The sequence below is a fragment of the Lontra canadensis genome, unplaced genomic scaffold, assembly GCF_010015895.1.
Source record: "Lontra canadensis isolate GAN:19392208 unplaced genomic scaffold, GSC_riverotter_1.0 scaffold43, whole genome shotgun sequence".
Classification (NCBI taxonomy): domain Eukaryota; kingdom Metazoa; phylum Chordata; class Mammalia; order Carnivora; family Mustelidae; genus Lontra; species Lontra canadensis.
The window spans coordinates 15,054,609-15,067,420 of NW_022631037.1; the positions used below are offsets into that span (position 1 = coordinate 15,054,609).

Genomic DNA, 12,812 nt, shown 5'->3' on the forward strand with positions numbered 1-12,812 from the left:
ATTGTAATGCTGTATTTTCCATTACCCTACATCATCATGTCTGGCATTGTGACCTATTGAATCAATAGGTTTTAATATTTCAGGAGAAAGTACTAGAAAAAATAAAGTCAGCATTCAAATTTTACTATAAAATTAGATGAAAAGATAGGTATAACCAGATAATTGTTAGGGGAGTCAAGATTTCTGGAGAAGATTTTTTTTTTAATCTGAAAGTTCCCTTTACATAGCAAGAGGCAAGTCTGGTCCTTTGTCAGAGATAGAACTCTGAGTGAAGAGGCTCAAATCTGATACAAGGGAAGTTCCCATTTAACCCTAGAGAGGAAATGGAGCCACTTCCAAGACAGGGAGGCAGGAGGATAGGAGAAAGGAAGTAGAAGAGGAAGTAGTCAGATACGTAGTATCTAGTTCCATTGCCCCCTTGCAGGAACCATTACCCAAGGCTGGAGATGTGATAATTAGTACATTGGGGAGAATCCCAAACACAGAAGTTTGTTCCTCACTTTCCTGGTCACAAACTGAAAAGTTTTCAAACTAAAATTGGTATTTGAAATGCAAATGCAATCTCAGGTCCCACCCTATCCTCTCCTCCAAGATACTTCCTCAATCTGATCCTATACCTGAGTCTCTCCAATGTAGATATCCCCAAGCCACCACTGGTGTCTGGGATCCAGCCACTAAGGTCATGGAAATGATCTGGGAAAATTCAGAGCCAAAAAGGAAGACTCTCAACTAAGATTCCACTTCTCCTAATATCTTGTGGCCTTTGAAGGTCCTCTGAATAGAGAAAGTCAGCAATAGTTAGAAACCATACTGCCTGGATGTATAATAAACATTTCTCCTTGGCATCCCCTCACTTTAATCGCCCCTCCTGGTGCATGGGCATTCAGAACCGGCTCCCAGTGCTGGTTCCACAGGCTGGCCCAGGCACACAAGTGTTGCAGGGTGTGCAGCTTGGACGAGGTGCGCAGGGGGTAGTCACACAGGAGGCAGAGGTGGAGCATGGATTGCAAGGGAGTCTGTGGAAAGATAGAAAAGGTGAACAAAGTTAGGGATGGGAAATGAGTGATATGTGATGGAGAACAAAGAAGGAGTCCCCACTCCAAAGCTACAGGACAGGGACCCAACAGAAGCCCTGGCCATTGACCCCTACTGTGCACCCCTAGGACTAGACTGAGTGATCTTAAAATGCCTTCCAGAATGAGGTTTTCTATATGAGAATCAGGTTCTATCCTACAGGATAGAAAATACAAAGAAGGGTTGACAAGAGAGCAAAAGCAAGTCTTGCTGGGGACTATACTCAAATCTCCTGCTGGAAGTGTAGCCACATGTCTACATAGCTGCTCTCCCCAGTCAGTGGCTAAGCCAAGCAGCCCCACTGAAGACCTGGCAATGGACAGTGGACAGTCAATCCCTCACATTCTCTCGACAATGCACGGCGTGAGCAATGGAAAGAGCAATGGGTCACTCAGCAGAAGCATAGACTGCCTTCTTCTTTGTAGACAACACTGCTATTACCCTGAGAATCTCATGAGAATTGAGCAAATGATTTGTCCAAGTGCCTAGATCACACATACTTGCAATCCTCGCTCTCCAGAAGTTTCCGGTATGTGGCAATCTCGCACTCCAGCCGGGCCTTGACATCCAGCAACACCTGGTATTCCTGGTTCTGCCGCTCCAGGTCACCCCGGATCTCAGACAGCTGCTCCTCCACGTTGCTGATCAGCACCTGCATCTGGGCCAGCTCGGTACCGAAGCGGGCGTCAGCTTCACACAGGGAGTTCTGCAGACAGTCTTTCTGTAATGGGAAATAATGGGGTAAGAGACCGAGATGTCCCAAAATTCAGCAGTGAAAATCATAGCCAATCTCACCATGGGGCACATTCCAAGAGGTGACAGGACATTCCCACAACTCTAGAGGAATCACCGCCAACATCACCATGACTTTTCACAAAAAAAATCTAGCTTGAGGAACAGTGTCCTGGTCATCCCTGGATTCCCAATACCTGACAATGTAGAAACCCAGTGAAATCTTGTGGAATGAATGAGTGCCTGAACCTCCCCATATTATTCTAAAGCAAGTGGAGTTGACTTGTAAAAGGAACCACTTTTCAGGATCAAACTAACCTTGACAACAAGACACCTTCCCCAAGGACAGAGAGACCCAGACCCTGAGTTCTGCCTGTCAGTGGAACTGATGAGTGAGACTCCTGAGAGATGCTGCTAGCAGGCCAGGGTCTGTGGCACTAGCAACGTGGTGAGGGTGTAGGACCGTACCAGGCTGTGCTGGGCCTGAAGCTCCACCTCCAGGGCGTTCACCGTGCGTCTCAGCTCCAGGATCTCTGACTGGCAGCACCGCAACTCCTCGGAGCACGACATGTCCTGCTTGCTGATGCTTTCAGACTGAAGCACAAGGGCACAGAGACTTGATCAGCAACCTTCCCATGGGAAAGCCAGGGTCCCTCCCTGCTCTGAAGCAGTGCCCTCACCTGATCCTGGAACCACTCTTCCAGATCATTGTGGTTGGTCTGCACCATGGCCTCATAGTGGCAGCGCATCTCCTGGAGCACCCTGCTCATGTCCACGGTGGGCTCCACGTCCAGCTTAATCTGGAGCTTGTCCCCAAGCTGGTTCCTCAGAATGCTCACTTCCTGCAGGAACAGAAGCACCCACATCCTGAGTGAGGAAAGGGCTTTTGACAGAGCAGATGGCACCTGAACCCCTCCTCCAGACAAACAGCTTTAGGGGTGCCACCACTCGTGCACTGATGTAAAAAGTCTTGCCCATGGTCCACTGGGAAGAGCCCATTTGGACGCCTTCCTAAATTGACAAGGCAAACCTTTACAGATAAGAAGCTCTCCTTCCACCACCTCCCACACAGTCAGCCTGACTCCCAGACCCAGATCAACTCTTCATCCCGATGCCAACTGAGCCCAGGTTTGAATCCTAGAGCCCCAAGGTGAGCAGTGCTCTCCTTCCTGCCCAGGACCCTCCCCCAAGGGTCTGCAGCCCTGGACCCAGACCTGTTCATGGTTCCTCTTGAGGCAGAGCAGCTCTTCCTTCAGGGACTCCTGCTGGGCCTCCAGGTCAGCCTTGGCCAGGCTCAGGTCATCCATGAGCTTGTGCATCCCACACATGTCTGCCTCCACCATTTGGCGTAGGGAGAGCTCACTCTCATGCCTTCCAGCACAGGAAATGCAAGGTCAGCAGGACGCCAAGGACATCCCCTCTCAGCTGCCCCTCGTTCCCATTTCCTTCACCAACCAGAATTCTCATTTTCTCACTGTGCTCATTTCTGGCCTCAGAGATGAACTAGACTCCACTCCTCTACTCATTCTGCTCATGGTCTAGCAACGCACTCCTAGTGGGTATCATTTTGCCATTGGGCACTGAGGCAACTTTGATTCCAAAAGATTAACTGGCTTCCCTATGACAATGTATCTTAGGATCCAGGACAGGATTCACACCAGCTATCACTTCACCAGAATAAGCAACAACCAGGTGCCAAGTCAGCAATTTGCTCCCTTTTTCCTTGTATTGGACTACTTCTCTATCTCTGATCTTTGTTTAGTAGAAATATCTGGTATTTGAGGCCCCATAGGTAAATCTGGACCCTGGCCCATCTGTAAGTTGATCCTCTAATTACATATGAAATTCAGTGACTGTCCTTGCTCAGTTTATTCTTGAAGTAACCTTATTCTGCCCCCAGTTAGTGAGCTCAGGAAGCCTTGTCTTCCATTTTAGGAAAATAAATGAAGGAGGGCTAACTCTAGGCTATATTATTCATGCTAAACTTGGTGGTATTTTTTTCTCATCCAGCTTCTCTTAGTTTTGTTTGTAATAAAAATTTTTGTTTGGTGAATTTAGGAAAGAAGAAATAAGACAATAATTCTGTTAATCAAGTGTTCGGCCATTGGGAGTTAGGGTGGAGGAAGGAGTCACTCTGAGCCCTCTTCTGGCCCTACTTACTTGATTCTGAAGTCATCGGCTGCCAGCTTGGCATTGTCAACTTGGATAATCAGCCTGGTATTCTCAGCCTTGCTGCACAGGATCTGAGGAAAAGCAGGAAGACAGTTCACACACAAAACATCATATCCTGGGCTCCAGCTCTACAGGTAGCCTCTACACTCATATACGAGAGAATCCAAGAACCCAAAGCTCCTTGAGCCTTCAGGAACTTTTTGCCTCCCAAACCCTTACCTTCCTCAGACCCAGCACACCCCAGGCTACTCTAAGCCTCACCTTCTGCTGGAGCTCCTCAATAGTCTGGAAATAGGACTGGTAGTCTGGACACACGGTAGACTCATGGCATTTGCTCGACTCTCGGATCTTGATCTCCAGCTCCTCGTTGTCCCGCTCCAGCTGGCGCACCTTCTCCAGGTAGTTGGCCAGACGGTCATTCAAGAACTGCATGGTCACCTTCTCATGGCCATTCGGGGCGCCTTCCGCATAGTTCTCACAGACTCCAATGTTGCCGGGAATGTTGCAGGTCCCTGGCAATGGGCAAGCAGTGCGGCAGCTGAAGGGCATACACAGGCTGGGTTTGCCCAGAGGGGTTGCCCCCACACGGGCTCGGTTGGCATGTGCCACGGTGGCTGACAGGCACAGAGAGGCAGCCCTGGCCTCTGCCCCAGGCTGGCTCACAATGTCAATGGAGGGGCCATAGACATTTGTTGGGGCAGGCAACCTGGTGCTGCCCGGACATTGGGATGAGCTGATGTAGCAGGAAGTCATGATGTTAGTCTGAGGTTGCACAGAAGTTTGAGAGCAGCTGGAAAGGTCAAGCCACTGAGTCTGACAACCTCCTTCCCTCCTGGGCCTTTTATACCCCATCCCAGGTGGGTGTTGTCTCCATGCTTTGACCTCAGTGCCTTGATTCTCTCCCTATTGTTATAACATCAGCCTGTTACTCAGCTGTTGAGTTTACCATTAAGAGTTCACCGCCTCATTAAAGGAATGTTGATGAATTTGAGATGCCTCCTGGCTCTTTGATATCAGCTTGTCTGTTGATGGCAAGTCAGAAGCTTTTTATTGTTTTTCAAAGAACAAAATCCTTTCGGCCATCAGAGGTTTATTCCTTGACTAGAGTTCACACTGAAGGCATGATTGTTCCTTTTGGTCACAGGAGTGGCAAAAGGGATAAATCCCTATGACCACAGTGGTGCTCACCTGGGCTAATAGTAACCCAGCCTTCCCTATCCAGGGAAGAAACTGCTTCTTTGCTGGGTTTTGATTACCAAAAATTTCACATTACTTCTTTCTTCAGTTGTGTGTCTTTCAAAATCAGTTTGAGGAACAATAAAACTTTAATAAGTCCATTCATTGTACATGCATCTCCTGGCACATTCTATGTGCCAGGCACTATGCCACACACCTGCCATACGGTTATTTAAGCCTGGTATATTTCCTGTCCATCAGGATGCAACTCAAACTTGGGTAGCCATGGATGTTTTCAATAGGTTGTTCTGAGAAGCTCATCAGTTTGAGGATGACCTTGCCTGATCTGGACCAGGAAAGATGAGTTCAATAAGCCAGAAACAAATGAAAATGAACAATAATCTTTTTTTAATGCCAAATAAGAACCTGGTCATGGAACTCAATGGGGTACTGAGTTATCGGAGTCATTATGGGGGAGTTTTTCCTGCCTTACTTCCTTGATTCTGAAGTTCTTCATTGAGCACTTAACATATGTGTTGGGGGATTTATCAAAAATATTGTTTAATCCTTCCTACCATTCTATAAAGTGGATATTCTTATCTTAATTTTACAAAAGAAATAAATAAGGCATTGAGGGCCAGAGATGTGAAGTCACTTTTCCTAAGCTGTACCCCCACTATGAAGTGGCAAAGCCTGTTCTCAGTTTCTTTTGACTCCATTGTACATTCTTGTTCTCTTCACCTTGACCACCACCACATCCCTCATCCCACGCCCCAAAAGGAGGACAACTGTGTCATTGCCAGAACTGAGAAAGATTATAAGGTCTAGAAACTGGCTAAGAAGTTAAAATTAAGAGACAAAATAAGAATCTGACATTCTATGTTATTCTTTGCATCTCAGAAAATACAAATGTTGGAGTACCAAAGCAGTAGGGCAGGGTTTCTTCAAGGACCATGCAGAAAGATGCCCAGGAGACAGTTTCATCTCTATTATTGTACTAATCCTACACCCCACCAGCTCTTGGTACTGAGGGAACAAGGCAACTGATTTCTAAGGTCCAAAAACTTTTCTCTCAAAATTTGTGGCAGGAGATAGATGGTCCCCTAGGACTGAGAAAGACCTAATGTGGAATAAGACCCCCCCAAAGTGGTTATAAATATATTTTTGTGAAAATGAATATTTTCCAGTCCTCTGGGCATTGAGCAAAACCTGAACAAATATCTCTATAAGGATGAGATATGTATCTGGGAAACATAAGCTATTAGAGTTCTAGCAAGAAGAAATACAGAATTTGAGACTTCCTTCCAGATTGGGTTTCCCAGGAAAGGTAACTGGTGGTCAGCTCTGTCCTAAGGGTTACTCAGAGCTCATCAATGAATAACTCTTTATAGACATGATAATTAGAAGACATCACCAGGCAAGGCAGTCTCATCCTTCAGAGGCCTCTGGGTGCAATCTGCATAGGTTACATCTTCAAACATCCCTTTGTTACTCTCCTCTGCCTCATCACATAGCAAAAAGCTTCTCTATAAACCAGAGAACTAAACTTATAAAGTCTTCTTTTTCTTTTTCTTTTTCTTTTTTTTACTCACTAAATAGAATCTATCTTTTGGCCTTATTCTCTGGCAGGATTCATTCCATTAACTAAAACTCATTATTTCTTCCATCTCAAGATACACAACACTTATTACTTCATTAATGTCACTGCTGCAGGTTTCTACATCTGGGTGACGCTCCTCTCTACTGAGGCTTCCTCATGGTCCTGGCGTGCGCTTCTACTGAGTATGCTGTTTTGCATAATGACACCGATGTTGCATGTCTCTTTGTTAAGTTGCTTAGTTTCACTGATTTGCATTTTTCACAAAGAAGGTCAGTGTGAGGGGAGGATCCCTGCCCTCATATCTAAGACCATCTTTCATCCTGACCCTTTGGAAAGAGTCCCTGTGGCCCTTATTGACCAAATATGAGCCAGATTCAGTGACAAGAAGTGGTGAAGACGGAGTGTAAGAAATAGGAACTTTAACCCTGCTTCACTCATGGTGTGCACAAAGTTGTCTTGCTGATTCTGACTTTAGAAATACCAGTCTCTAGAGGCAGGAAGCCTACTGCAGATAGAAAGCCCAAGCAATGTCTTGAGATGCTATATTCAAACATGGCGTTGTTACAGATGGATGCATCTCAACCAGCGGGAGGGAACGATGTGGACTTGTAGACTAGCACCCAGAAATTGTGCCTAACCCACAGCCTACCTACCTTTCTATGTCGTGGCTGCAGGAAGATGCGTGGAGCATCGAAGTGTTCATGTCCTGTGTAGGAACATTACCCATCATATAACACAGTGGTTGCAAATGTTGAAGCCAGCTCCTGTGTGTGGAGTCTCATACTGTCATGTCTCTTCAACGTTAGAAAGTGGTACCAGAAAGAATTAAAGGTCAAGAAAATCATGAAGTCTCTCAAGAGGAGAGTAATAAATAGTAATAGTAAGTAATAAATAATTTATTATTCTTGGTATGCAACTCTTCAGGCTTTGACAAATGGAGAAGATTATGCGGATAGTGCCACGCTCACTCTGAGGTCTGCAGACATGTCGCCATCTTTTTTCCAATTATCCTGTTGATGGCCCAAGAGCAAAATCTACTTTTCTTTCACAACTGCCTATTCTGTACACCAAGCAATTCTCTGTGACACCAGCTGGTTGTCCTATAATTCAATTTAATTCTGATGTTATCTACATGGATTTAGCATCAGATCTCACAAAGTAGCATCAGATCTCACTCAGGCCCACAAGACTCTCTCTACTTCAGACACCAATCACGAGTCCCAGTTTGTCACCTGTACTTCTGAATGACTGGCTATAAGTCAGGGTTCCCATGACCCCTTCCTTGGGTTTGATAATTTGCTGCAATGGCTCACAGAACCCAGGGAAATATTTATGTTTGTAGTTTATTATAAAGGACACAGATGAATAGCCTAAAGAAACGTATAGGGCAAGATATGTAGGAAGGGGTACAGAACTTTCAGACCCTCTCTGAACAAGCCATACTCCCTAACCACCACATGTTCGCCAACCTAAAACCTCTATAAATCCTGTACTTTGGGGACTTTTATGCATGATCAATCACTGAGGTGGAAAATGCCAAGATTCTAACAGCTTGGTCTTTGTGATGACCAGCCCCCACCCAGAAGTCCCAAAGAGTGGCTTCATTAGAACAAAAGACACTCCTATCACCCACAAAATACCAAGGGATTTGGGAGCTCTGTGTCAGGAATCAGGGTCAAAAATGAAATATTAGAACTAAAGATGCTCCTAATGTTCTTATCACCTAGGAAATTACAAGAGTTTTAGGAGTTCTGTACCAGGAACTGGGACCAAGAGACCAATATACATATTTTTTTAATAATTTTCACAGCAATGGGAATAGAAAATACCCAAACCTCAATTTCTGAGCTGCCTGACCTCAACCAAGTTACATGACCTTTAAATGCATCTGTTTCCTCCTATGAACACTTACAATGATATTTATACCCAGGGCTACTAGTTAAGAGTTAAGGTACCAGCTAGATAGAACTCCTAGCATAATGGCTAGCACAGAGTAAGCACTTAATAAATGTCAGTTCCCTTCCACTTCAGGGTCTCCAACTATCACCACTACCCCCTTTAAAAGGCCTAGTGTTCTCAGAAAAATAAAAATCAGGACGGCTTATAAATACATGAATGTATGCTAACTTTTTGATGTAGTTCCACTTGTTTTTTATCTTGTTGCTCGCACTTTATGTGTCATATTCAAGAAATCAAGACCAAAACCTATTTTTTTTCCACATTTTCTCCCAGGATTTTAATGGGGCTGGGTCTTGCATTTAAGTCTTTGATCCATTACGGATTAATTTGCGTGAGTGGTATAAGATGGGGTGAATGGTCATGTTTTCCGGTCCATTTATTAAAGAGACTATTTTTTCTGTATTGAGTATTCTTGTCTCCCTTGTCAAATATTAATTGGCTGTGTATATACATGGGTTTAGTTCTGGGCTCTTGATTCTGTTCCATTGGTCTATGAGTCTATGTTTATGTTAGTGCCATGCTGTTTTTATGTCTATAGTTTTATAATATAGCTTGAAATCAGGGAATGTAATGTCTCTTGCTTTGTTCTTCTTCAGACATCGGTATTTTTTTAAAGCTCCCCAAGTGGTTCCAGTGTGCAAGGTTAAGAAGCAGTGACTTAGAAGAACAAGGAAAGAGAGAATGGGAAAACCATTGTGTATTTGTGAAAAACATCACTTTGGAGCCCCACAGGTGTCATTCTGGCTCGACTAAGTTTTTTAAGCCACGGAGTTTTCATTTTCTCCAGTGGAAAGTGAAGGTTATAAAATCTGCCCTGGGAGTTACTTGGGAGGGTTCACACACCCCAGAAAACAGATTTCAGTTGCTAATGAAACTATTTCTAATAAAGCAGGATAAGACCATAAGACCTTATGTGCAATTCTGAGATCCAAAACGTTCTGAAAAGTGAAGGTCGCTCCTAACTTTTTTGTCTTTATCTAGTGTTTACTTATCCCACTTAGTAGAACTATCCATATACTTCACGGCAGAATCAGTAAGGAGTTCATTCACAAGGTCTTCTCCACAGTTATCTGAGGTCTGAGACCCAGCCACTGGGTCTCTGTAAGGAATTCACTCTCTCATGCTTTTTGGGTACCTTTCTAGTGAATGTCAGGATTAATATGTTGAGTCTGGTGTGGTTGAAGTCTGTGGGGGTAGAGCAACACCCCTGTGCTATGTGGGTACCCATTCAACATGTCCATCACCAGCAGAGGAGAGGCAGTCACAGAAAGGAAAGAAATACTTCAAGGGCTCAGCTCCTCCTTGGTCCAGGATCTGGGAAGGAACTCCTGGGAGCCCAGGGGCTGGTTATGATATCCAGAACACAGGGAAACAGGAGCTAGAAGGAGAGGATCTCAGACAAGATCACTTTCCTCACAAAACCATGCGATTAGGACAGGTCTGTATGTCCCACAAGCAGATGGTGAGCCAGGTCATCTAAACTCATGACCCATAGATCCCTTTTGCTGACATCAACATGGAGCTGAATCCCCTCTCAACCACCCATCCCCCACACAGTACTTCTGTGTCAGGGAATCTGGGGTCCTTTATTCACTATTGACCAGTATCAGAGTGAGAGAAGGCTCCCAAGTCCTGGCTGTGGTGCTTAGTAACTGTCCCTAAGGGCAGGTGACCCAGAAGGCAAGACCAAATTATTTGGCCCCTTCTCCATCCCAGAAGGGCCTCCTTCTAGGGCTGACAAGGCAGGATTAGGACTTCATTTTCATTCAAGGATGGGGTGTTTCTAGACAGTTTCTTCTCCCAGCATTTCCCCTCACTAGCTGGGTGGCCCAAAGCAAGTCAGCCAGTTCTTCTGGTCCCCAGTCGCCCACTGAAAATGCAGACTCTAGAAGAGACCATGGGCTTGAACAGTTGAGCACAACCCAAGTAAGAATTACACTGCACATTTTGCAACCTAACACACACACACATTATTTTCTATTCTGTTCTCTCTCTCTCTGATCAAAATCCACTAAAATGACTTCACAGACCATCAATGGGTCGCAGCCATAGTTTCAAATACACCGCACCCAGTAACGCTGTAACTCAGTGAAATAACCTGACAACAATAGACACACTCAGTAGGCAACTTCACATATTCATTTATTCATTTAATTTACTGGCCAGGATCCAGAAGAGAGAAGCAGCTCCCCAACTGCTCCAGAAGGAAAATGGCCCCACTAAGAAAACTTGAAAGTCAAAACACATGTGGAAGTCATGAGAAGCTGCAGAGCCGCAAGGGCGCCCCACCTCAGAGATGAGCCATTCGTGAGTGGGCGTCAGCCACAGGTGAGTCCCTGAATTCCTGCATCCCTCTCATGTGTGGCGACAGGAGGATCCCCACTGCCCCAGGTACAGGATCCACTGCGACCCTGCCAGCCTCTCATGGGCGCAAAGACTGGGCTCAAGGAGGAGGTGCTCTGGGGTCTTGTAGAATGCAGGTCATGGGATACCCTTGTGTGTTGCCTGAGGGAGTGGCATGTGGATTGAAGACATTCTGCAACCCAGACACTCAGCACCAGGGCCCCAGAGACACCAAACAGTAGAACAGAAAGGAGCAAAGGTGTTGGAACTAAAGAAAAATAAGAGTGACTTCAACACCCTCCTGCTTCAGCCAGAGACAAGAGGGGCTGTGAGCTCCTTGCGGGTACAGAGCTAGTCAGCCACAGGGTCCGGACAGTGGCTCAGGGCTCCTGATTCCAGAACATTCTCTTTCCCCTACACCAAAATTCTCCTATTAAAAAGCCAAATGGTGACTATTTTAGTCTTTGCAGGCCATACAGGCTGTGGTTGTAGCATAGGACAAATGCAGATGGTACAGAAGCAGATGAGTGGGGTCGTATTCCAATAAAACGTTATTGACCGAAACAGGCAGCAGCTGGATGTGACCTGTGAGCTGTCACTTGCCAACCCAGCTCTACGCAGCACAGTGAATGAGGCCTAAAACTTGGATCCCTCAGAGCACGTGGGGTGCATGTCAACCTGCCCTGGAGCTGAGGGCTGGGGCAGAGGAAGAGCCTCACCCGGGTGTACTCAAAGGAAACAGACACTGGACCTCGAACACTGGGCCCTTCACTGCACCAAGCCATTTAGACCAAGACCAGAAATCTATCCAGAAGCTCTTCAACCTCAGAACAAGACAAAGCTGCCCAGACAGTGGTGGTTGGTGTGGTGGTGTCACTGTTCTTTCTGAAATTTGGGGGTAAAATGGCTCTGAAAAGTGACTCAGCTGCCATAGTTCCTGGGGGACATCACAAGAGGGACCTGTTGTCAATGCCGATTTTAACTGACATGAATTGAGCATTTAGGGTCTGCCAGACATGATGATGGACAGTTAAGAGGCATTCTGTCCCACTGATTCGTGGAGGAAATAGAATTGCCCCCTTTTCCGTGGGGTGAAGGAGACTGCCATGCATGGAGTTAGGGGACCCATCACAGTGGCACAGCTAGTGGCGGCAGGACTGGGATCCCAGCACTGGATTTGTGAAGCCAAAGTTGCTGATAGTTTCCCTTGTGGCAAGAGGCTCATTGGTGTATTTGGTTACTTATTTAGGGCTTAGGCAGAGGACTTTTCGGAAATGAATTTATCTTGACCAGCTGTCCCAAAAGATAAAATTCAAATGATTTTAGGAAATTTTTACTTAGCAAAATTGAGATCGTTGCGTGATTGGTACTAAAATCTATGAAACACACAAAGAATTGTTTTCTTATTCACAATCTTCCCAGTTTTCAACGGGCATCTCCTTTTCTGGTCCTATTGCAGACATCTTTCCCAATATCATAGGGAGGGTACCATCCAGTGCAGTTAAGTCCACAGACTATCCTGGCGATTCTCTTAGTCAGTGTGTCTGACAGCTGGGCCTTTCTGGAAGCTTCCCTGAACCCAGCTCTGCTCTGGTCGGCCCTCACTCCTCCCCCCCACCCCAAGAAGGGGGCCTTGCTCTAGGGCAGTGAGACACAGTCCCAAGGCTGTGCACCTATCTCCTTGATGGCCTCAGGGAAAGTCTCATCTTTGAAACACACGTCCTTTCTTTTCCAGTCCCCACTCAGGGAGGATCCA

General features: G+C 45.8%; 1 protein-coding gene across 1 annotated transcript; it reads right to left on the reverse strand.

Moving 5' to 3' along the window:
* Positions 1–883: 883 nt before the first annotated feature.
* On the reverse strand, positions 884–4,731 carry LOC116875837 (keratin, type I cuticular Ha8-like). The gene is made up of 7 exons (XM_032871606.1): positions 4,240–4,731; positions 3,967–4,049; positions 3,021–3,177; positions 2,487–2,648; positions 2,275–2,400; positions 1,575–1,795; positions 884–1,016 (listed from the first exon to the last, which is right to left on the reverse strand). Exons 1-7 carry the CDS (start codon positions 4,729–4,731, stop codon positions 884–886), a joined length of 1,374 nt encoding a protein of 457 aa, XP_032727497.1.
* Between the last annotated feature and the right edge of the window lie 8,081 nt (positions 4,732–12,812).

What these genes read in the sequence shown, in the direction of transcription:
- LOC116875837 (XM_032871606.1), bottom strand. Translation starts at nt 4,731, where the DNA reads ATGACTTCCTGCTACATCAGCTCATCCCAATGTCCGGGCAGCACCAGG. An exon ending in TTCAGGCCCAGCACAGCCTG is followed by an intron (nt 1,796 to 2,274) that starts GTACGGTCCTAC and finishes TTCCCATTACAG; the next exon opens with AAAGACTGTCTGCAGAACTC. An exon ending in CTGGAGAGCGAGGATTGCAA is followed by an intron (nt 1,017 to 1,574) that starts GTATGTGTGATC and finishes ATCTTTCCACAG; the next exon opens with ACTCCCTTGCAATCCATGCT.